Source organism: Haliotis cracherodii, unplaced genomic scaffold (assembly GCF_022045235.1).
Source record: "Haliotis cracherodii isolate W230 unplaced genomic scaffold, xgHalCrac1.p SCAF_2, whole genome shotgun sequence".
Lineage (NCBI taxonomy): Eukaryota > Metazoa > Mollusca > Gastropoda > Lepetellida > Haliotidae > Haliotis > Haliotis cracherodii.
In genome coordinates, this window is record NW_027266275.1 from 30107298 (window position 1) to 30133876 (window position 26579).

The following is a 26579-nucleotide window of genomic DNA, read 5'->3' on the forward strand; positions in this document are numbered from 1 at the left end:
ACATTTGTTTTAACCAGCAAAAACAAATAACAGAACTCACACTGCCTTGGTGTGATATGGCTGTAATACTGGTGGAAGCAGCATTCTTTCAAACTCACTCACTCACCTCTGGTGAATGTTATGTAAGGTAGCAAAAGCATGTGTGTATTGGCAGGCTATTTGTGTGTTGTTTTTTGTATGTTGTTTATTTAATTTTGTTAACATGCACTGCATGTTCAACATAGGCACCCCATATGTTTCAAAACTTGATATATATATAGTTTATGGTTGGAAACGCATCAACATAAGTCTACAGTATAGCATAATGAATTAGGTGGATATATGGGCATACCTTTTCAAAATTCCTGAATACCTCCATGTCGAATATGTTTAAGTTTCATGGCATGGCTTCCTGGGGGTGTATCCTCTGACACACTGATCCAGGGATAGAAGAGGGGATCTGATGAAGGTTAGAGTGCCTCCACCTGAATGAGTGCACAGAGGCAGTTCTAGATGGCCTGTGTCTATTTTAGTTGTACCAGAAGATAAGCAGAGCCCGAGTCAGCCACCTGTTGAGGTATGACTGGGGAGATTGGGGGTGTTTATACCCTCCACAGTGTGGCACATGATAGAGGAGCATTAATGTTGTGGAGAAGAACTTCATCTTGTCTGATCATTACATGTTCAAATGATGTTGTGCCACAACAGTGGTGTGCCGTGTTTCTGGAGAAACAGATGGTGCATTTGGTGTGATGTTGGCGCATGTGGTGCATTAATATAAGCTTGATTCAGTGAGCAGTACAGAGGCCTTTGAAAATATTGCATGAAAGTTTAGCTCTATTCTGCAATAGCAGATTTAGCACCCAAGGCACTTCCGAAATATTAGTTACTTTAATGTTGATATTGTTGATATGTGTGAGTAGGCTTTTGACATTTAGTGAGACATTTATTGAACTGTCACTCAGACTTAAAAAAAGTCCTTGAAATTTGAGTTTCATCCTTAAAATGGCAAAATGGTTTGAACAATACTCAAAAGCAAAAGTTAAGTGTATCACTGTGCCATAGTAATGTTCTATTTTTGTACAATGTTCTTGATTCTTGATTCTAGGCGGAGATTTAATAACAAATATTTCACAATAATCAAAGGCAAGTGTAAAACATTGTTTAGTCATAACATCTAACAGAACCAACAAGTCCTATGTACCAGGATGAACAAGCGTCAGTCGACATTATTTGGTAGTGTTGCCACATACAAAAAGGTATGGTTGTGCAAACAAATGATTTGCATTTTGTGGCTGATCGATATGTACTCACATAATGAGTTATGAGTGTAGCTTACAGCTACTGAACATGATAGATATCATTACTGGTTTGTGTTATATTATTCAAACAAAAATTAGTTTCTGTGTACCATCTTCCTGAGGCAAGAGAGTTAACTTACTAAAAAGGACCAGTTTCTACCCTTGCCGATCTAGGCTGGAATTTCTCGGCCCAATCGTAGTGCCACCAGTGGCTATTACAAGTTACGTCCCTTCTGAGTCCCTCCTATTGACCAAATTCCCCCTCTCCAATCCATTGCATTTGCTTGAAACAAAATAGCAGCACCCTGTCAAGACGATCTAACCAATAATCAAGACCTATGTTGTAATAAAAGGGTCTTACTTTGCGAAGTGCATCAAATAACGTGAGCACCTTGATTAAGAGATTTGGAAAATATCTGCTGATGCCCAGTTGGCGATACACATGCTTTGCAAATCCTGCACAGCAGTTAACGAACCAATTGTCGATTTCATTGTGATTGTGATTGGACTGTGCATAGCCTCATTATTTCAGCCAAAATATAACTCCATAATTCCAGCCTAGTTTGGCAAGGGTGGAAACTGGACTTTATAGTCAGTTAATTCCCTAAATGCCTCTTGAAAGTGCTGTGTACAAGTTGTAACAATGTTTCGTATTGACCGTATTAGTGAGTGAGTGAGTATGGTTTTACGCAATATTTGAGCAATATCACGGCTAAGAACACCAGAAACGGGCTTCACACATTGTACCCATGTCGGCATGATGAGCGAACGCTTTAACCACTAAGCTACCCGACCGCCCTTGACCGTATTAGATACTGCAGACAAGAGTAGCCTTTTTTCACATTGATATTTGTCTGATGAAAAGTATATAATTGAAAACTGCTAGAAGAAATTTGAAGTTGATGGTTGACATAAACATGCAGATGCAATTAATGATACTGCTAGTTTGAGTAATGAATAGCTGTCATGGTGTCTTGCTGACATTGGATGTACAAAGTGTATAAAATTAAACAGTATAAAATTACCTGGAGGAATGAAACAGGGAGGACTTGTTGCCAAATGTTTTGTCAGAACTAGGAAGATCTGTGAGAGTTCATGGAAAGCAGCAGTTATACACTGCATCCAAATGGAATAATAACTGTTCTCTTTGTTAGAAAGTCAGACCACAGAAGTATTGTATAGTTAACATCCTGCACCAAGACTGCAATATCTGCACATATAGTTATATTCATAATAGTCGAGATGAAAAGAAATAGGCAAATCCAGCTATTAAGGTATTAATAACAACTGTTGGAAAAAAAGGGAAATTAAAAAGAGAGAATTTTATTACGTATCAAAACATTTTATTGATTTTAGTCTAGCTTGCTTAATGTGTTAACCCATCATTGATTTCTATCCCTGAATGTCTTGTTAAATGTAATATGTTTAGACCAGTAATGTTATCTATCGTGTTTCTAAATGTATTTCGTAGGCTTGGTTTGAAAATGGCTGGCTGGCCAATCATTCAGTAAAGAATTTGCTTTGTGACTTCTGATGTAAACTGGCCATAAGATGAGAGCCATAATTCATTGTTTTTGTCTGAATCAGCAAAGTTCAGAAGTTCAAATTAGACAGCCCAAAAAACCTTTTTTAATTTTGGTCAGCAGTATAAATACGGCTGGGCTGGTGATGAGTAACAAGTCAAAACCAGTGCCCCTACTTCCAGGAAGCTGACAGCTGTAAAACAGCTGGGGGCCAGTCATGAAGAGAAATGCTGGAGGTCACTGGCTTAATGCAATGGTTCATTTTACACCCCTCAAATATGTCATTTTAACACATGATGGGTAATCAGCTCATGTAGCCATTCAGATGCAAAAGAGCAAAATAGCGGCAATGATACAGCCACATTATTGTCAATAAGAAGTCCTAGAGTTGGTGTAAGTTTCTAGCAAGGTCCTTGCCTGAATTTGTAATGTGATATGTCTCTATATGCAAGCCCTTTCCCTGTCCTCCTCAGTGTAAACAGTGAGCATCACACCACACAGAGAGCTGTCTCTGCCCTCACTAGAAGCATATCACAGGGTAAACATGGTACACTGGGGTGATATACAGTGTATAGTGCATACACACATAGAAATGGGTGGAGCTACGCCCGCAGAAGTCTTTCTTTCAGAAGGCTGACCTTTTCTTTGACAATAGATCCTTCTTCTTGTTTTTTGTGGGTTACAATGAATGGTTTGTGTTCAGTGTATCAACTGTTCCTGATGCATTTATACAAAAATAGTGCAACTGCATTGTAGCTCACGTGGATATGTATAAAATGTCAACAAAGCAAAACTACTCATAAGGGGGCAAATAAACCAGAATAAGGGATGAATCCGCTGTTATATACAGTATTATAAAAGGTAATAATTGTTTACCAGCATATGTACACATCAAACAATAAAATACTCAAAAATGTATTCCTCGAAAGTAAAGTAATGGTAAAGAAACGGATAGGTTGGATGTACCATCTCCACACTTTCCTGGATAAGTGTGACATTAGCCAATCCTCATTGACTTCAAATCAGTAATCAATACAATTCAGTCTAAAAGTCAATCCTCTATTCCTTATCTGTCTTCAAGATTCATCAACAGATACATCTAAAGGTATGGGAAATAAACTAAGGACATTAAGATCAGTGAAAAAATTAATAAGATTAGAACCTTATCTCAGCCAGTCAGCTCAGAAAATAGAAAATGGAATTAGGAAGACACTCCTGACCTCCAGTGCCTTTAAATCAAAGACTTTGTTTCTAATTGGGCCATTATTTAAGATGAAAACATGATATATTACACTGTACCAAACATTATAAATCATCAAAGATTTCTTCTCTATAAAGTACAAGTCAAAGATTGTAATAATTTTAGGCAAATTGATAAAAATGATATATTCTTATACATTTTAGCAAATAATGACATCAATACTATAAAAAATAATATGTCTGTCTGTCTGTACAAATATTACATTTTGATTATTTCTTTTAAAGAAGTAAATATGCTCTAAGCGATTGTATGCATGTCTACAAAGTTGCCTGTGTTCTGAAATGGAATGTTATTGCAAAAAGTATATCTTATTGTGGCAACAAAACAAGCATTCCTGTGAGCATTGATATTCAAATATTTTATGCATAAATACTGATGATGTAAACCTGACACTAAAATCTAGTGATTTGAACATAATATGATGTTATCATAATGACAAACATACATGCCAAAGTTAAGTTTCTTCAGTCTGGCAATTTCACAGAAGTTTACAGATATGTATTTTGAGAGAATACAAGAGCATGATCATAAAAAGGTCAAGATATGATTTTGGGAAAAGCGTTGCATGTTTTGAGTTCCATAATTAACTAAACAAATACCAAATTTGTGTAATTTTGTACAAAAGTTGAAGAGTAATGGTTGTCAATATGGTTGCTGTGGTGGCCATATTGAAAATTGGATTAAAACCCTTTGAGCAAATTCAGGTGACATCATTAGTGGGAGCTAGTATGTGAAGTTTCAGTTTCACTGGTCCAGTGGTTTGTGAGGAGAAGAACGTTTATGATAGACAATGGATGATGCACAACTGACAAACAGGTCACAACATACATAGCTCACTTCAATGTAAATCAAGTCAAAACTTACCATAAGTTGAACTCAATACTTGAAGCACACAACTTAGCACAGGTTATCAGACAATCATATCTATTTTTTTAGTTCAGTCAAACCCCATGTGTCAAACTTTGATTTGTCAAATTTACCAGTCTAAAAGTAAAAGCTTGGTCCCTGCATATTCCTTCTCTATTCATCAAATTTGCTTGAGTCGAACCTTGGAAAATTCGAAGTATTCACATAGGTCCTTTCAACTTGGACACCACGGTGTTTGACTGAATATATATGTTACTTCAATAACATGCTTTATGTTTTATGCTTGCTTTCTGTTGACTTATGGCTTGAGGGGGCTAAGGCGCTGCGATTCTCTGTGCAGAGTTGCGCCCCTTGGGCACGCCAGAAACCTATGATTGTGGGTTTGGATCCGAGTTTGACCCAATGATGTTAATAGGTTTGTCAGCACCATACCCGTTCTCGTGGGTTTCACCGAAGTGGTAAACGTCTGAGACCTGCATCACTTCGGGCTGACACGACGCGATATAACTGGAACACTGTTAAAAGCGGAGTTAAACCCAACTCGCTCACTCACTCTTATGGCTTGGTCAGATGGTAGGTAATAAGGCCAAGTCATCTGTGTGTCAAACCCTGGATAAGTCAAACTATTACTCTGGTCCCCAGGCATTCAAGACAACTGTACATTCTTTGCTGAGAGACAAATTTCTCTAATTTCTTCTGTTTTATTTCAGATTTGGAAAAGCTTGCCTTGATGATTGTGCCAACACCTTGTGTATACTTATGTGCCAAAAATGAAACTACTCAAGGACCAGAGGAAACTGAACAAATTTATAATTATGACTTTTGTACATATGAATGAATTAATGTTCTAATGATGCCTTTTTACTATTCCTGATGAAATATATTTTTGATCAATTTGAAAAATAAATGTTTTTGTTTTTTTCAAATTTGTTTGTCTTCTTACTGGTGTGTTTGATAGTCCAATGTCAATAGAATTAACAGAGTGGATCAGTTTTGGTAGGTTGTTTTTATTTGCCTCTTTTACATATTATATTCATAAATCCATAAGAAATACATGTAAAGTACAGTAAAGTCCTACCATTCCCCCTACTGTGATGTGGCTATCAGTTGCTCACTCACTCAGAATGTGTGGAGAGATATTCTCTACACTCACTCACTCACTCGGACTGTGTGGAAAGGTATAATCACTTTCAGTCACTTGCACACTCACTCACTCACCTTGACTGTGTGGAGAGGTATTCTCACTCACTCACTCACTCACTCACATGGAATCTGAGGACAGGTATTAGTACGGAGTGAGGAAACTTTAGTTATATATAAAGTGGAATCAGGCAGAAAGCTGCATCTTTGTGCAAGTAAGAGCATGTTTACAAAGAACCCTAATGTATGTGTGCAAATGTGGTTGTTTCTTCACATCTTGCCTATGAACAGATTTAAGTTACCGAAATAGAGACATAGCCATGAACTCACTTCTGACGCATGTCTGTATTTTTAAGATAATATTTCACATCTGAACACATGTACATTCTTCAGTATTCAAGCTGTCATTTATTACACCAGATCGTCCGTTTGCTGAAAAATAATTGTGTAGGTGCTTCTACATTTAAAAGCCTGTACAAGAATAGCCCATACCTTGTTGTTGCACCCTAATCTCTGTGTTTTGTTGGCAGTGGCAGTTTGTTGAGAGGAGAATTGAGAACCTTGGGAATGGAACTGATACTTTAAAAGATATTTTGGACAATCATCAACAGTTATTAAATCCTTAGTATCTTTCAGTAGATCAGAAACTGTGATGTGAATATGATCCACATTTAGTCCCAAAATATAAACAGAGATACTAGTAAATGACATTAAAAATATAAAATAGGTCAATTCAAAATCTCAAATGTATACTACTCAAAAGAAGTTAAGGATCACCTGATCCTTTCATATTGGTAATGTTTATCTGTCATGGCATGAGATTAACTATTGTAATATGAAAGAATCAGGTGATCCTTAACTTCTTTTGAGTTGTATACAATGTATTGAGCAACAGCATTCTTCTTTGTATCCATGAGGAACTATACTCAATATAAAAGTATATACGATATTGATATACATATATGAAAGATATTAGCACATAATTGATATGTGAAGCATGAATATGATGTCATTTGTTACCAAACTGCCATCAACTGCATACAAGAGCTTGACAAATTTGGTGCAGTGCAATGATATGGGGGAGAAACTCCCACACTGATGGAACATGTTAGCATCATCTTGTCACACAAAAATCACCGCTTTTAGCAATATTCCAGCAATATCATGGCGGGGGACACCAGAAATGGGCTTCACACATTGTACCCATGTCGGGAATCAAACCCGGGTCTTCGGCGTGAAATTTGGTGCAGTGCAATGATATGGGGGAGAAACTCCCACACTGATGGAACATGTTAGCATCATCTTGTCACACAAAAATCGCCGCTTTTAGCAATATTCCAGCAATATCACGGCGGGGGACACCAGAAATGGGCTTCACACATTGTACCCATGTCGGGAATCGAACCCGGGTCTTCGACGTGACGAGCCAACGCTTTAACCACTGGGCTACCCAACCGCCCCCCAGACTTCATATAGCATGTAACAGTGTCATTCCTACGGAATCACAATGTACATGTCCTTCCATGGCCCAACGTCATCCTTAACCACAGACTACAACAGCGTTCACATGCATCACTACATGTGATCCTTAATCTGATTTAGTCTGTGGGCAGGCAGTGCCAAACAGTACTTAATGTTAATGGTGGACACAAGAGATGTTAATATCTTGTTTCCTTGGCCGTCATTTTCCGTGCAATGTCTTCATATTGCACACATGTCCACTAATGTTGTGTTTGTGGCAAATATTATGCCATTTCTTAAGTGTTCAGATGTGCAGTAAATGTGTGCTTATTTCCACACCAAACATCTGGTTATTTATTTCATCATTATCTTTCTTGCTTACTGTGTGTCTTTAAACTGCTCAAAATGGTGTTGTTTAAAAATATCCAAAGCCACAAGAAGACAAGGTCATGCATTTTCTTTTAAATATAGGATAATATCATTTTTAGAGGAGATTCTAGGTCCCAAGCCACCATGTTTGCTTACTTACAAACTATCATGAAATTTCTGGAATATTGCAACTTTAATACAACAAAAGGTGGCCTCATCCTTAAACAAGGATATAATTTGATCTGTACTGAAATCATGTGCAATTTTCCTGATCTGTCTGCCTGTGAATGAATATCAGCCAATTTTGTAGACACTCTCAAGTGTTAATGAATTGGCTTACTACAAATACAAGGAACAATAGAAATGCCTTTCACAAGACAAGTTTTAAATATGGAAAAACATTTATTTGTTTTTAAAGCATGTCTTTGTTTTGATCTAGAGCAATATTCAAGGTACTTTATTAACAGAGGGACCATGCTGAACAATATGTTTGCCCAATTTCAATTTCCAGAGATGCCTTGTGTGAAACTATATATATCTGTGTAAGTAGGTAAATCATAAATTGTTACATATATTTACTTTATACAATGATAAGATATGATACAGTGATAAAACTACTTCATTAAGACTGCCAATTAACACAAGCCTAGTCCTCCTCTAAACTAGAGCAGTGACCCCTGACATATGTGTCAAACTCATTTGGTTAACAATAGGCTGGGTGGGTATACAAAGTCTGTTTCAATTGTGTTATTTATTGTTTTTAATCCTGTCACAGTCTAGTGAAGTTGGATCCCCAAAAATACTTTATATCCATAACTGCCTTTGTTGTCAGCTAATCCAGCTCTGTTTGTTGCCATGGCTGCCACAGTTCGGGGGAAAAACTTACTGCTAGCCTGCCTTCAAGTAATTTGAGATAAGCGCAATCATTTCAAACCTTTTAAGCTTTTTCATCAGCATCTTTAGATTTTCTTTCTAAGAGAAGGAAACTTGAGGGAAGTTGTTAATATGTATGTCCATTTAGTTCATCCTAAACATAGAGGATTGATATGCAATCATAGACCTTCACGATATGTTATTACTTAGTAGTAAGTAAATACATGGTAAGGGCTGATAATATATTCTTCCACAGAGGGGATGTAAGAATTTATTTAACGTGAAACTAACGTGATCACATTTCTGTCAGCTCATGCTTTAGCAGTTATTTTAGTCTGAAAAGCAAAAATATTTATCAGATTTCATGCGTAGACAAATCATAGCTTCCCAGAATAGCCTCTCATCACACTCTGTGCTCCTGAAAAGTTCTGAGCCTTACTACAAGTGAGTGAGTGAGTGAGTGCACAGCAAATTGCGGCCCCTTAGACGACTGGGCCACCCGTGCCCCCAGCCTTACTACGAAGTATGTATAGTGCATGTCAGAAGTAGAATACCTTTCATGCTTACAGGCTGCATTTCCACCAAATACACAACCAGGCAGCATTTTTTCTGCAGGCATCAAAGTGACAAGGTATTCTGTTGATGAAAATGGACAAAACTGGCTACAGCACACTCATCAGGTATATCCAACTCAAGGGTTGACTCCAACACTCATCCATGCATACACGGTGTCAGCTGTAAGGAGTGATGCTCCTTTCTTTGCCACTGCAAAGAGAGCCTTGAAGATGGTCCAAAATGAGGACCTTCAACTGCCCCCACAAAGGAAAACGATTATCGTGGATCATCTCACCACACATCACATAGCCAATACAGTTGAGGGAGAACATTCTGGGGAATGAACTGGGCATGTTTCTGCATGCCTGGGCCCAAGGCTTCCTATGACATGTCGTCTTCTGCAGTGGAGGACTGTTTATATCACCAATGGGACCCAGGTATTCCAGCTTTGTCAGCAGAAGTGTACAGACCTTGCTGGGGATGATGTTGAAAATACCTCATCATTATCGTCCACCATAGTTTTTCAGGCACCCTACCACAACAGAAGACTTTTCCTGAATACTATGAAATATTTACATAATACATTCAAATACAGTTGTTTCTTCAAGGATTTCAATTATTTTTAAAGATCACAATCAACCGGTGACATGTACAACAAACATACATCATGGCGATGTATGACCTGGTTGTGATATTGGATCCAGTACAGACTATCAACTCCTTGTTTGTTTGGTCTTAACTGCCAAACTATGCACAATCCAAACATCAAGCAATTATCTTCTGATATCTGATTTTTGTTTCATATGCATCTTTAGCAAACAAATTAGTATGGATGATCAATTTTTCTTACAATAAATATGTATATAAAAATTTACAACTGAACTTAAGAGTTTAATCATCCTTTTTATTTTGTTAAAATGCATATATATCTGGACCATAGGTGTTGGTTTTAACCTGTAGCATATGGATATAGATGTTTAGCAATATCTATAAGCATGCCAATGTCTCATTGTCTGACCAGGTTCCTTTGTGCTGCTTTCACCAATGTTAGTATTTTCATTGTTGGATCGTGGTCAGGTGAATATCAAGGACAGGTACAGAACTAGATGCATTATGGTGAGAATCTGCTTTGACCTTACATGATATGAATGTGAAAATTAGCTTTTTTGGTGGATAAATATTGTTTTCAATTCTGAATGTATCCATGATCCAAGAATAAAAACACCCCATAAAATGTACTTTCACCTATATTTGGTGGCTCACACATAGCTTAAAAGAATACAGAAAATTCAGTTCACAGCAAACACATTTTATTGAAGGAGTTTACAAACTCATGCACATGTGGATGAAAGCCACGCCCCTATCACACAGTTCACATCAACAGCACCAATAGAAAGCACACATCTCGAACACATTCATGTCATTCATACCAGATCGAATCACCCACAATACAGCAGTCAAGATGGTGGCAAGTCGCACAACACCAATGTCATTTAACATGTTCTCAGACATATTGTCTTACTATTTCATTACTCAGTTTTTAAAAGAATGTTTAGAACATCAAGAGAACAGCTGACAAAGTTCTAGACTGGTTGGTCTAAGAGGAATATGAGCAATTCTTAATGAACATTGTTGAAGAAAAGCTTTGTTTCTATGACGACAATGTGATGACCTATTTCTTAATCCATCCACCTTTGTCCAATCAGGACACACAGAACAAGCATGTAACACTTAATGCTTACATCAATGTCAGGAATGCACAGGACCAAGTGAAAGGCAAGATAACTCCATTTTGTATTTCTAATTTTATCTTGATTTGTTATTTTTTAACTTGTAAAAATACTCCAGTTAAAAATATTGGCATTTTACGATCACAAAATACAAAACAGAGCTATCTTAAGCCGCCTTCAAGAAAAGGATGAACATAAAATAACAGCAATTTCATTATCAATGACAAACATAAACTGATATGAAATGTCTTATAAAAATGATACTCTAGTCAAAGACTCAGTAACGCTAATTGAGCCGTTTTCATTGGGATAACAGTCATGCCATGACCTAACAATGTCAGGGGTGTATTGCTGCAGGTGCAATACATACTGCCACACTATCATCCTAACCCATACCGAGGTTTCACCAGGTGTTCAGGATCATTCAATACAAATGCAACAAGGTACTTTTCATTAAGTAAAATATTTTTGATTTTTATTGCATGTAAGGCCTAAAAGCATATAACTATAAATGCAGCAAGGTACTTGATAGTGTAAAACCTTATTAACTGTATTAAGTAAGTCTTAAAGGAAAAGTAACAATTGTAATTAGTTTGTAAATTTGTAAAATTTTGCTTTTAATTTGGGGATATAAACGTTGTTTTTTTTCTTAATGGCTGCTCTGAATTGCTGTATCACCATGGCAATACATCCCTTAACAGTATCCCTTATATCACGTGCAGACAACCAGTTCAATAAAACAAAAAGCTACAAGATATACAGTGAACAACATAACTGAGAGGAACAACTACCTCTATAAGCCAAACCAAAATTATACACATAGGTAAATAACAGGGGTTAAATAATGATAGTTCAAAATCTACAGCCTCAAGTCTTGAGCTAAGGTAAGCCCCATGGGCTTTGCATTATTCTGCAAACATCAACATCTAGGGGTATGAAATACTTAAATAAATGGAACCAATTGATTGAACTTGACATAATTTATATAGGCAGATATACACAATATATTCTCAAGATATGTAATATGACTGCAAAATCACAGGCATTCAAACAATAACCCCATCCAAGAAAGGTCTGTAGGTAGGATTCTTTAAATATTTATCATTGTCTGTGAGTAAAATATCAGGCTGTCACGGTTACTGTTAAAAATGGATATATTTAAGTACCATATAGGTGAACCTGCATCCTAGTATGATTCAGTCAGGTTCAATCAAGCAGATCTCAGAATATAGGAGTACAGACTCTAATCTACAGAGCAAGCATATTGCATCTTATCGGCCTTGACTCCACAGCAGAAGAGCTACAACATTTGATCTTCAATACATCTAAAAGATTTCAATAGAAGGTGAATCTATAAATGATACAGTGAAACAGTCATTTAAATATGACTTCTAAGTGTACACACAGCTAGACACAAAACTGATGGAACTAAACGCGGCGCTTCTTAGAAGACTGCACCATGAATAAACCAAATTATACAAAATATATGATGATATTATGATGCGAAATACACAGAAGATGTCTCTTCTTATGTCTGACAATGAGTAACAATTCTTTTAAAAATCAACTCCATATCTTGTCTGTGGATGGAATTTAAGAATATTTGACCACGTGTGCTTAAAAAGCTCCTTCCATGGATCTTAGTAAATTGGAACAAAATTATACACACAATGTCTTCAAACAGTTTCTGCTTAGCAAGGGATAATGCACAAATATATACAAAGTATTCATACCCGGAAGTCAGTGAATATTTCAGTGACAACCCCCAAAACGAACAAAAAAAATTCAGAAATGTACAGATCAAAGCGGACTTTTGGTCAGTGGTAGAATGTATTATACCGAGTGGGAAATATGACCCTCACCAACATGGTTGAGAATATCATGTCTCCCTCAAGGACTGGTCCTTCAAGGCATCACTCCAAACCTCCATTCTTACAGTAAAAATCCCTCAGATACATTGGAGTGCAAATATTGTATGTCAATATTAGAAAATGTGGTTTGAAAAGTGTAACCGTACACAGAAAATACCTGAATAAATTTGACACATAACTTGATTATACTACATAATCAAATCCGCTAGTGAAAAAGTGAGAGTAATTTTCCACTATTGTGAAGAGACTAACAGCTTGAGCACTATCAGTTGCATAGGAAGCAGTTCTCTGCCGAAAGTTAACCAGAAAACTTCAAACATGTCTGCCGAGGCTGGCATTTGTAAATCACAATAAACCTGGTCAATAAGCAGAGAGAAGGCACACGGAAAGGCACCACACACATTAAGCAGGTCATGCAAGTCTCCGTAGCACCGTAGTTGCAGATGTCATCGTCACTGACGCTGCCCCAGTTAGTTCATCCGTCGGCAGTAGTAGCCAAGCATCTTGCACTTCTCACACAGGTGCTGGGGGTGGACCTTGCTCTGGTCGGAAACATCCAGGCCATCCGGCTTTTCCAGTGGACGCTGGTCAAATAACAACAGGACATGGTCAATCACTGAGGACCATCGGACAGCACACAACACTTAAAGCGACAATGTCCGCCAAGGAGGGGTGCTTCCACAACAGTGATAAATATTTAACACACAACATTTGCACAACTTATTTTATTAGACACAAAATTTAACTCATTTGTGGTTAGATGTATTAAACCATTATTGTTAAGGAATTGTTCAAACAGGATCATGAATTATTTTGCGACTGTCCGGATATGGTGAAAGGATGACGGACAGAGTCGCTTTAATTTTGGACGTATATAAATGATGCGCTTACCTTCTCCAAGAATTCATAAGGTCGCTGAAATAAACACAAGCACACACTGCATTTTATCCAAGTCAAACAGTGCAACATACCAAACCGGTGTGGGAAAGCATGCAGTGTGATGAGCAGGGTGGAGGCTATTCATAAAGCACACAGACATTAGTAAATAATCGGATCAATTCATCCATTTTCAATATTCTTTCCATTAATGAATTATTCTCTTTTACACCATATCTGCCACACTGCATGCTTTCTCAGAAATATAAACTTCAAAACGCAAACATTTGCACATATGTGCAACAAAACTTAAAATAATTTACAAATATGAATTATTTTCAAAGCCATTTAAAACACTTCAAAAAGAACACAACTTGTGGAGGCCACACAAAATAAAATGGGTTGTAGGGTTACGTGATGAGCATTAGAAAGCTTGAAGAATTAGAAGGAGTTATAAGAACATTGTGAACATGGCAGATGACTCACCTGTTTGTGAGGGTAGACGTTGATGTGACACTTGATGCACTCCTGTCCCATGTTCGCCCAGCTGTTCCCACTCATCCACTTGCGCTTGCACTTGGGGCACTTGTACTCACCGAAACATCGCTTCTTGCCCTGGTAGGGTGTGAGACCTTCACCTTTGGGTCGGGCCTGAAATACAGAGGTCAGACAGTGTTAAAATGTATCGCTAACATTTCATGGAAATGTCAGATTTGTTGTATACAGGGATACATGAGTTACAAATCTAGTCCACAGCTTATTGCAGAGGTCATAACGTTTCAAAATGGTGGGAAACAACTTTACCTCTTATATTTTCTAGTCTCTGATGAATATTGAAAATGGATGACATGGATGCCATGTCTACCAATGAAAATGTCTAAATGACAATGGCCAGACTGGTATCAGGGTCTGGTTGTTGTCATTTATCCACATTCATACCATATTTGGTCTATGAGCCTTGCAGGACTTCAAATATCAGAAATGACTGATAATGTCACATTCCAGTATAGTTCCACAGGCCAAAGTGCATGTGATGTCCTTATGCAAGGATGGCACACAAGGGCAACCCAGTCAGCTATGTCATAGCAAGAAACATACATTGGAGGTGGGAGGTGACCCTCCCACCATTGATCCCACCACTTCACAAACAAACAAACTTTAAATGGTTTTCTGAAATACTCTGTTTACTATCTTTGTGATATACAATGAATGATATTGAAGAAAGAGCAATCCTTCAAAAAGCCACCAACCCATAACCCTAATTCATCCTTCCGTTACATGAGATTGCATACGAAGTTATGAGTAGCATGAAGTCTACAACTTGTGTCAAATATAGCACTACCAATGCAGCACCAATGGAGCACCAATGGATTGGTCATATACTACATCTAGGGGTCTTTACTAATTTGGCAATTTGTTTTCTTCATTGAAACCAGAGTTCCATCCTCAACTGCTTCCAGTTCTATGTCATAACAAAGCAACCTTAGTCCCAGCATGCAAATATTGAAACATTTTGAAACCATTCTATGAATGTTAAAAACCATTTCTATGAATGATCAAATATTTTTCAAATGTCGGCTCATGTCCTGACAGAAGTGAGAAGTAATGCATCTCCATGTATGAATACATGACACTTTGTTATGGATAACAACTTCATTTATTCTTTGTAAAAGGGGCAAGATGTAGTTCTAAAGAAGGGACAAGAAGTAGTTCAGAAACAGCTACTTGTTGCCACTTCATTATATCTACTTCTTGCATCTTCATCAGTTGAAGCTGCTATCCATATTAATGTGCCATGTACTCATGTTCTTCCAGCTTCTGATGCCTATCAAAGACTTTATCTCTAGGTATGTTAAACCTGAAATTAAAGGACAAACCATGGCCATCGATATGTAGCAAGTAACCATCTGGTGGGTCAAGTGTCAGAACAATGTGTAATGATGTATGCCAGAAGAAGTTTCTTTTAGCTAAATAGCTGGGACAACATGAGCAGCACGTAACACCATTCAACATATAGAACATTCGAATGCTAGTTCTGAAGCATGTACAACAGCTATATGGATAAACTATACTATTTAATCCTGAAAGTCCAGAATAAACATTCATTTTGAGTCTCATATGTCAGAAGGTTGATGTAGAGTTGGTCATGATGCTTCCAATGCCATATTGTCCCATGCTGAGTGTAAACCCACTATCACTGCAGGGGCCGATACCTTGTAGTAAAGGTCTCTGAAGTTTCAAGCTCATTTATCCTGTTCCAGCTGAGCCATAACATCCCCCAGAAGATCCCATCAGGAAGTGCTTAGATGGCATGCATTAAGACCCCAGATTGCATCAGATAGATAGATACATTGTAATAGCCTCTTGGTATATATAGACAAGACCATACAAACACTAGTACCTTGATATAACATTGCCATTGATGTGGGTCCTGGATTTTTTTTTGTAGGGGAGAAAATATTTTCAGCTTTATATCTTTTACAAAATAGCTAATTTTCAGACATCCAACATAAATAAACTGTGTTTGCAAAAACTAAGGTAAATATTTTTTCTTTTACTTTAGCCAAACATGTACTTGTACCTTGGTATAAAAGGCCACCATTGCATGAATTTGTACTAGTTAAGTGCCAGTGCTGTCGACCTACTACGCTATCCTAGCTTCAGGCTGTACTTTTAAACATAGATATGGCTGCCTGCCAGCAAGCCCACAGCAGACTGAATCAGACATTCATTGGGTGTCCTATACTTACACAGCAGTTTTTATACTTTCCAAATGGGTTTCAGGGAATATCTATTAATAATACTAGCAATTCTATCATGTAGGGGCACGACCTTCACCTACACCCTGCTCTTATTGGTGAACAGAGAGTACATTTTCATTATCAAACAGAGTCCCTAGTTGTATAGCATGTACAGTATATACTTGAATATTTGCATTATGGTTATACTTTACACAACATAAATATCTCTACAAACAGATAAGTAAGATCATATCAATTCCAAAAAGTTAATTATAAGAATATTATTCCATTGATACAGGGACGGTCGGGTAGCCTAGTGGTTAAAACGTTTGCTCATTACGCCGAAGACCCGGATTCGATTCCTGACATGGGTACAATGTGTGAAGCCCATTTTTCGTGTCCCCCACCGTGATATTGCTAAAATAAACTGGCGCAAAACCAAACTCACTCACTCCATTGATACAACCACTCATAGATGACCCAAAGGAAATGTAAAATGGACTTTGCGTTCTGCAGAGATTTCTTATGAAGGAAATGGTTGTCACTTATATCTATGCAATGCTATTTCTGTCGTGCCAGTATTGGGAAGGGGTGAGGACTGTACTGACTGCATCAGCGTGGTTCTGGTACAGTGTAGAGCAACACCTGGGGGATGCATCAACCTCTGCTGCGGAACCTCCGATACAGCAAATACTGTCACTGTTAAACAGGATGCCACTTACCTGAAGGTAGCAAGATGGCAGATAGATATGAAGATATTGCCATAAATCCTTCAGATGATGTGTGAAAGATCTCATAGTATCCATATAATTTTGAGATGCCCCCTGCCAGCAATTCCTTCTTGGTAACTTAATCCCCACCTTCTAGGAACCCCCCTCCCTCCCCCTCCTTAGTGATGGAGAACACATGTGTTGCTGGCTTTGTCCCTCAGTACACACAACAGGCTCTTCAATCACCCTCTTATCTCTTACCTAATGCAATGGGTTTATAATTAATGTTAATTGGGACAGGCTTACTGTGGGTCATGCTGCCTCACCAGCTACAGGAGATTCTAGGGAATGCAGTGTTAAATGAAATCATCTACCTCAAGATACAAGAAAAAGCTCATGGTGTTACCGTGGGTCATGCTGCCTCACCAGCTACAGGAGATTCTAGGGAATGCAGTGTTAAATGAAATCATCTACCTCAAGATACAAGAAAAAGCTCATGGTGTTACTGTGGGTCATGCTGCCTCACCAGCTACAGGAGATTCTAGGGAATGCCATGTTAAATGAAATCATCTACTTCAAGATGCAAGAAAAAGCTCATGGTGTTCAATAAAACAATATAAAACATTTCAGCAAAATGGACTCAGACATTTGACAAAAGGGGCAGGGTCATCATTGTAATGAAGATATAAAATACACTGGAAAATAAAGCATGCATTCCTGAGGTACACATGATCACACCAAAACTAGTACCAAAACTTGGAAATTAGGCCAGTGTCTACTCTTGGGGGAAAAGACCTTACCAGCATGATCAGATCATTGGACTGCATCTGAACCATGTTATACCCTTCACACAGGCACACACCCACCCTCAAATGATGACAACTGACATCCCTATCCTTCACCCAGGCACAGAACCCCTCCCTCAAATGATGACAACTGACATCCCTATCCTTCACCAAATTCCAGAACCCCTCCCTCTAATGACAACTGACATCCCTATGTCATTCACCCAGGACCAGAACCCCTTCCTCAAATGATGACAACTGACATCCCTATATCCTTCACCCAGGACCAAGAACCCCTTCCTCAAATGATGACAACAGACATCCCTATCCTTCACCCAATACCAGAACCCCTCCCTCTAATGACAACTGACATCCCTATGTCATTCACCCAGGTCCAGAACCCCTCCCTCAAATGATGACAACTGACATCCCTATATCCTTCACCCAGGACCAAGAACCCCTTCCTCAAATGATGACAACAGACATCCCTATCCTTCACCCAATACCAGAACCCCTCCCTCTAATGACAACTGACATCCCTATGTCATTCACCCAGGTCCAGAACCCCTTCCTCAAATGATGACAACTGACGTGTTTATATCCTTCTATTAGAACCCCTCCCTCAAATGATGACAACTGACATCCCTATGTCCTTCACCCAGGACCAGAACCCCTCCCTCAAATGATGACAACTGACATCCCTATATCCTTCACCAAGGTCCAGAACCCCTCCCTCAAATGATGACAACAGACATCTCTATATCCTTTCGTCAGAACCCCTCCCTTAAATGATGGCAACTGACATCCCTATATCCTTCACCCAGGACCAAGAACCCCTTCCTCCAATGATGACAACATACATCCCTATATCCTTCACCCAGGTCCAGAACCCCTCCCTCAAATGATGACAACATACATCCCTATATCCTTCACCCAGGTCCAGAACCCCTTCCTCAAATGATGACAACAGACATCCCTATCCTTCACCCAATACCAGAACCCCTCCCTCTAATGACAACTGACATCCCTATGTCATTCACCCAGGTCCAGAACCCCTCCCTCAAATGATGACAACTGACGTGTTTATATCCTTCTATTAGAACCCCTCCCTCAAATGATGACAACTGACATCCCTATGTCCTTCACCCAGGACCAGAACCCCTCCCTCAAATGATGACAACTGACATCCCTATATCCTTCACCAAGGTCCAGAACCCCTCCCTCAAATGATGACAACAGACATCTCTATATCCTTCCGTCAGAACCCCTCCCTCAAATGATGGCAACTGACATCCCTATATCCTTCACCCAGGACCAAGAACCCCTTCCTCAGGTGATGACAACTGACATCCCTATCCTTCACCCAAAACCAGAACCCCTCCCTCTAATGACAACTGACATCCCTATATCCTTCACCCAGGACCAAGAACCCCTTCCTCAAGTGATGACAACTGACATCCCTATCCTTCACCCAAAACCAGAACCCCTCCCTCTAATGACAACTGACATCCCTATCCTTCACCCAAAACCAGAACCCCTCCCTCTAATGACAACTGACATCCCTATATCCTTCACCCAGGACCAGAACCCCTTCCTCAAATGATGACAACAGACATCCCTACGTCCTTCACCCAGGACCAAGAACCCCTTCCTCAAATGATGACAACAGACATCCCTACGTCCTTCACCCAGGACCAAGAACCCCTTCCTCAAATGATGACAACAGACATCCCTTTGTCCTTCACCCAGGACCAAGAACCCCTCCCTCAAATGGTGACAACTGACATCCCTATATCCTTCACCCAGGACCAAGAACCCCTTCCTCGAAAGATGACAACTGACATCCCTATATCCTTCACCCAGGTCCAGAACCCCTCCCTCCAATGATGACAACTGACATCCCTATATCCTTCACCCAGGACCAAGAATCCCTTCCTTAAATGATGACAACTGACATCCCTATATCCTTCACCCAGGACCAAGAACCCCTTCCTCAAATGATGACAACTGACATCCCTATATCCTTCACCCAGGTCCAGAACCCCTCCCTCAAATGATGACAACTGACATCCCTATATCCTTCCGTCAGAAGCCCTCCCTCAAATGATGACAACTGGCATGTGTTATTTATTCAATATGCAGTAAGTTCTGTGTACCATAGTCCTGTACTGCTAAAATCGTAAAGCTTCATATTGGCTCAACCCCTTGTGATAGGCCTTGTGATGAACATTTGAAGATTCTTACTGCACAGAAATGTCACAGCGTGTTAACAATCTCACAGGAAAGGTGCAAACCTTTTGAATGACAACTGCTTAATAGTTCATAGTGACATGACATTCACTGAGTTCAAAGCGTATTCTTCTTGAAGGCACCCTTAAAATTCCAAAGGGTAATAATCTTTTTGAGTGCCCTCAATGTAACTATTGATCAGTCCACATTGTCTGACCATCCTTTTTCTTAGACACTTATCAGAAGTAGGCTAGGCACCTGTAGCAGGATGAGATATTTGGGTTTTCACCACTTTGTGAAAAGGTTGAATTACAAACTTAAGATTATGAAGACATGAAATATTTTATGGATAACAACTTCTTTATTCTTCGTGACAACCTTCATCACCTGCTGAGGTGGCAAGAAGTAGCCATGAAATGTTGCTACAAAGAATACACAAGTTGTTATCCATATAATATGTCATGTCTTCATGTTCTTACAACCTCTAAGTGCCTACCAATAACAGATCATCACCTGGCCACCCAACCTCAGGTAGTTCAAAGTAAACAATTATGAATTGTTTGACGGGCATTTCTTAGTAGTTGACGGATGACAAAGTAGACACAATTTTTGTAAAACAACTTCTATATTCTACTGTAATGGCAACATATGGTATAAATCCTTAGAACCTTGTCAAGCAACAGTGTAAGGATCTATACCAAAACGTTGCCATGACAGTAAAATAAAGAAGTTATTTTACAAAAATTGTGTCTGCTTTGAAAACATTTATGATCCAACACTGTATCTGATGATCTATGCAAAAGTAATGAACATAAACCAAAACTGACTACCTATTATCATGGTGAGAGAGAAAGTAATGAAAGTTGTGCATTACCTTCCCTACCTGGGGGCAGTCCTTGATGTAGTGACCCTTGTTGAAGCACAGGTGGCACAGGTAGGAGGAGGGGGGACGTTTGCTGGGCTTGCGTTCCATGGACAGAGACAGGTCGCTGAAGTGGTCAGCCAGATCTTGTATACTCCCATAAGGTGACGTCGTTGACAGTCCTGATAAGCTGCCATTCTGGTAGTGGTTCTAGAAAACCAACAAATGTCAATGTTCAGGGTCAACACCGTCTTCTGGATGACATTGCAAAATATGGTCATAGTGTCATGGATTTTTCTACACTTGCTCAGAAGCTATTGGAACATTCATTGGAAAAATTGTAATAACTGTAGAATTTGTACTCACATATACTTTGGATTTGGTTGAACATTAACCTCTGAGGTCTAGTTAAATTCATGAAAATTCCACAATAATTTGCATTGCTAACAACATTTATTGTCAAATTTGTAATTCCATTTTAAGAATTTCTAGTTACAGTTGGCTTTGAAAAAGTGACATGTGATAATAGAGGAAGAGGTTATTAATGCTCATTTGTATTATTATATTTAAATGTTAAATATGCTTAATACCTCTTACTTAAAAGTGTAAAACTTAAGCATGGTTTCCTAAATAGATCCCTGACATGCTACCTGGATCTTCTATTTGCATTTATTGATGTGTTCATAACACAGGAACAAGGGAACGTGGCATCCACAGATGTACATATGTTACAGGGAGGCTTATATGTTGATAATGATGCAGAGTGGATGTGGATGAAGAAAATTCAAAACCTTTGAAGTACTGCTACCTAGTTTTAAATATATTATGTACAGTTGTACATAGAAAAGTAAATTTCCCGACTTACTTTTCTTTATCCTTAAGTAACACAATAAAGAAGTTGATGAAAGAAGTTGATAACCAAAGATGTATTTCAGTATTACAGTGATGTAAATATTAAATCAAACATAGTGTTTCAATTGCTGCACACAACCCTGTGTACAAATACGCTAGCAGACATGTGACTTTGTAGCTGACTTCCCTCCCCCCTGAAGCTGAAACATGTCAGTTGGTGTCAAAACAATTAAACAACTGCCTATCAAGAACTCTAACCAACAAGGTTTGTCCATTTCCTGGGCGAGATTTGGAAGCTGATGTTGTCATGACCTTTTTTTAATTCTCAATGTAGCCCTGGCACAAGGTTGCATTATTGTGAGCACTGGGATACAGGGCAGCCATTTCTGTATTTTGACAGCAGTTCAAATGAGATGGACATTCTCAGAAAGTGGGAACTCCCTTCCAACTTCTTGAAAGTAATGGGCAGGTTCAGCCACATGTAAACAAACACGGCTGTCTGGTGAACGCTCTTATGAAAATGTGCTATGTTTAGCCTGTCACTGTACTTAGGAAGCAATGTTGCAACTTGAGAGGGCAAGTTTAGGCTGATCTAATTACTTCAGACATATCGTGGTCAGACCACAGAAGTACTGGCCATGTTGGTCCAAAGTCCAACTCCACCAGAAATTCCAAGAACAGCATTATATAACACTTGATACTAACCACAAAAATATTTTAAAAAATAAAATAAAAAGTTGGGGACGAGGGAGATGGAATTGCATAGCATATGGCGACAGTATGTCTGAACGCTAAAGGCAACGTAATGCGATACGGGCAGGTCGGGGAGAGGCACAGCTGGGTTTATAGAGCAGGGGAGGCCATCTTACTGCTAAACATATTGATACACATTTGGAACTCTGGTTGTTACCTTGAAACTACGATGACCACGATTAGCGCACACACCCGGATTGTGACGTGACGTTCCACGTCAGAAATATAACTGACCGACTTTCAGCTGTACGAACACCCTGACATTTAAAGCTCTTTGGAACTTTGGGGAATATAAAGATTTGGCTGCCGAAATGTTAGCATCTTTCTTTACGAACGATTCCTTATCGTTGTGACCCCTAGATGAACGGCGTACGTTATAGAAACAGCAAACAATATTCATGACTTTTCTGTGCTTAGTATATGGTATACCATTAGATGGGGAATATCATATATGGCACAACAGGTTACATATAAAATAGATGGGGGATATTAGCTGGACTTACAGCGGTGTTGATGTTGGTGGCGAGAGCCGGCTGGGAGGTGAGTGCTGGACTGGACCAGGGGTGCTGCTGCTCTGTGTGTACGTTGAGACCATACAGATTCTGCGTCCCCCCTGTTTTCTGAAGTAGGGAGCTGACTGTGTTCACGGAAGAAACAGCCTGGGTTGAAACCTGGTTAGCTGACCAGGGATCGGAGTACAGGGACTGCCCAGTTTGTACATTAGAAGGGTGGGAGTCCGCCAAGGTAAGGTATACCCAGTTTAGAAGTTGTGCCGGCTGATATACTGAGGCGCTTGTGTCAATCGTCGCCAAAGACGTCATGTCACGTTCTCTCATGATTCTCCCCTGGGCCAGTCGCCACTGGAAAAGTCGCTGGTCTGACTGACTCAACTCGCAGAACTACGCTTTTCTTGGATGCGCCGTTACAAGATGCCAATCAAATTTCGGCAACTCTCTAAGTCCCGCCTCCTGGTGCCCTTGCACGCGCCCCAAAATACGTCAACTTGTTGCTATGGTAATTGCCTCCGGATGACTGTTATTGCCCCGTTCGTGGCACCCCTCTTTTATCCAGATGCGGTGAGACGCTGGGTCCAGGAGAAGGGGTGGCGTAACGGGATTATCTCATATGTTAACATCTTTGACATAGCTTTGAAAATAATTAACAACTCATTAACCAGTTCAGAAGGGTTTGTCAAGGAGTTTCCTGTATATTAGAGTCCAGCTTTTCCGGTGTGGCACCGCCAATTAGTTGTCAATATAATCCAATCTAAAGGTTGTAATATCTTTAGCAGTTGACAAATACACTCAACGGGGTTGTGTTTTGACACAGATCACGTATTTACACCACACGTGTTTATGTGATGACGAGAACACAATAGCTTATCATGGGACAATGGCGGACCTTTCACAACATCACAAACAATGTTTTTAGGTATTTTGTATCATTTAGTCTACACAAACGTTTTATACTCCTTTGGGGTATCGTTAATGTAGACTTTATACTTGATATGATTTTAAATAACACAAAGTATGATATAGTTTGGTATGAAATAAAAGGACGCGATCCAAACGTGAACACCGGTGTCAAATTATTACATGTGGACTATTCAATAGAACAATATAATGCTTGTACATCTTGTCAGTTGGGTTAATTTAAGAAACGATGGGATCTCTGTTCAGGATTGACATAATCAATGCTATAATAGCAAGTTATTATAGAACTATATACAACTATGGCCCGGGTTCGAAATTCCTTGTATTTTAGTGTCAATGGCACGGTTAAAGTATCTCAGTCCCTAATGGGCACACTTGTACATGATGGGTTGTTTAAACAACAGTACCTTGAGATAATGCGTGTTAAATGAAATGGGTGATAAATGTACTTTCGCACAAGTAAACATGACAAGCACTTGAACATGTGAACATGCTTAATGCAAAGTATGATGCACAAAATAACGTCGTAATTATCAACCGCAATGAACAGGGGCGGTGGGGTAGCCCAGTGGTTAAAGCGTTCGCTCGTCACGCCGAAAGTCCGGGCTCGATTCCACACAAGGGTAACAAAGTGTGAAGCCCACTTCTGGTGTCCCGTGCCGTTATATTGCTGGAATATCGCTAAAGGTGGCATAAAATACAAATCACTCAATGAAGGGGAAATGGAGCAATTTAAAAAAAAAATATGACTGCTTATTATTTAGCCTAAGTGAAATGACATTCACGAAGTTAGCAGATGTCTCAAAGGTATTCTAGTTGACACAATTACAGTTCAAAGGGCACACTGAAACATCTATATGACACGTGGCATCCTTGAAAAAGTTTTCTATCTATCTCTGTAATATGTATACATACAATGTAGTGCATGACATGTACCAGCAAACGTCATACCCAGTTGCATTGTTATTACAAATTATACTTAATATCTATTCATAACTGAATATATAATATTATGTGTTGTCAGAGACCATATACCGATCGGTATATGGTCTCTGGTGTTGTACTACGACATGTGGCTGTGTTCTTAATGTGTGTGCGTGCTTGGACATAAACATTTAAACGAAATCAATAACCAAAAATATTGATAAATGTTCATATTTCTTTAATCTCGATTTAAACATATTTATTTTCACAAAACAGTGAAATACCGCTCCATTACACATAAGACATGATACAATAAATACATCAATGAAGGTTAGATTAATTAATTAATTGTACATGCCATGTGTATATATAATAAATATATTTGCAGTTTATATTAAACAATTCATTTACTTAATTCTTACTTTAATCTCAAGCGACACCTTATTTATTTCATATGTTTCTCATGATGATATATAATGTCATAATTATGCACTCGGTATTATAATATATCTATGCCATGCAATCTCCCCATGCAATCAATGTTAGGAAACTTATAGTATTATTATCTACAAGCTCGACGCAGTGCTATAATATATAATTAGACTAAGCTGTATAGTGTATTAGATAATGTAGGAGCGGTCGGGTAGCCTAGTGGTTAAAGCGTTCGCTCGTCACGCTGAACATCCGGGTTCGATTCCCGACATGGGTACAATGTGTGAAGCTCATTTCTGGTGTCCCCCGACGTGATATTGCTGGAATATTGCTGAAAGCGGCGTAAAATCAAACTCACTCACTCACTCACTATGAGATAATGTTCCATGGTCCGATGACCTAGATTTGTACGAACTAAAGAACTGATATTTCAATACATCTATGTTAATTTTGTAACCTATAATTCTGTTTATGAAGTTCTGATTGAAAAGTGTTTCCATATGTTTTTTTTTTATAAACCCGGCTGAGTACATACTATGTTATACTCCTTACATATACACACGCTACAAATAATACATTTTCAGTATTCTGACAAAAAAGGAAACAAATCTATTTATACTACTATTAATAAATTGTAGAGACTATAATGTATAAATGAATAAAATGCAGTTCAACTTCTGATTGATGGCTTTTTTTCGGGCCAGATTGAATATCTGTATATTCTCTGATTTTATTTTGCTTATTTTTCAGATTTGGTGCATTGCTTTTGTCATTATGAGAAGTATTTATATAATCATGTACTTGTCGTCTTATTGGTCCCCTTCCCTGTATTTATTATTTGGGAAATACATATTATTTAAACTAGATAGAGTCTTTGAGTGAAGGCTGGATTGAATAAAATGTTATTGCTTCAAGTTTGAGTGTGAGTTTGGTTTTACGCCGCTTTTAGCAATATTCTAGCAATATCACGGCGGGGGACACCAGAAATAGGCTTCACACATTGTACCCATGTCGGGAATCGAACCCGGGTCTTTGGCGTGACGAGCGAACGC

General features: G+C 38.8%; 2 protein-coding genes across 5 annotated transcripts in view; one reads left to right on the forward strand and one right to left on the reverse strand.

Annotated features, from left to right (window-relative positions):
• Positions 1–5798, forward strand: part of LOC139468980 (microsomal triglyceride transfer protein large subunit-like) — a 46499-nt gene extending 40701 nt beyond the window's left edge. The window contains exon 19 of the mRNA XM_071251121.1: positions 5642–5798. The gene's annotated coding sequence lies outside the window, so the exon portion shown is untranslated. The remainder of the gene's footprint in view (positions 1–5641) is intronic.
• A 4824-nt stretch (positions 5799–10622) lies between these two features.
• LOC139467965 (zinc finger CCHC domain-containing protein 24-like) lies at positions 10623–23647 on the reverse strand. 4 transcript variants are annotated; one of them, XM_071249580.1, is made up of 5 exons: positions 23242–23647; positions 21155–21343; positions 14293–14457; positions 13822–13845; positions 10623–13514 (listed from the first exon to the last, which is right to left on the reverse strand). In XM_071249580.1, exons 1-5 carry the CDS (start codon positions 23572–23574, stop codon positions 13401–13403), a joined length of 825 nt encoding a protein of 274 aa, XP_071105681.1. In that variant the 5' UTR covers positions 23575–23647; the 3' UTR covers positions 10623–13400. The 4 variants fall into 4 exon arrangements, with proteins under 4 accessions (XP_071105681.1, XP_071105680.1, XP_071105683.1 ...); XM_071249579.1 differs by having other exon boundaries at positions 21146–21343; positions 23242–23645; XM_071249582.1 differs by lacking the exon at positions 13822–13845 and having other exon boundaries at positions 23242–23645.
• Between the last annotated feature and the right edge of the window lie 2932 nt (positions 23648–26579).

Excerpts from the sequence above, each read along its gene's own strand:
- LOC139467965 (XM_071249579.1), bottom strand. The coding sequence starts at position 23,574 with ATGAGAGAACGTGACATGACGTCTTTGGCGACGATTGACACAAGCGCC. Across the intron at positions 21,344-23,241 it reads CCACCAACATCAACACCGCT|AACCACTACCAGAATGGCAG; the intron begins GTAAGTCCAGCT and ends TTGGTTTTCTAG. Across the intron at positions 14,458-21,145 it reads ACTGCCCCCAGGTAGGGAAG|GCCCGACCCAAAGGTGAAGG; the intron begins GTAATGCACAAC and ends TCTGTATTTCAG.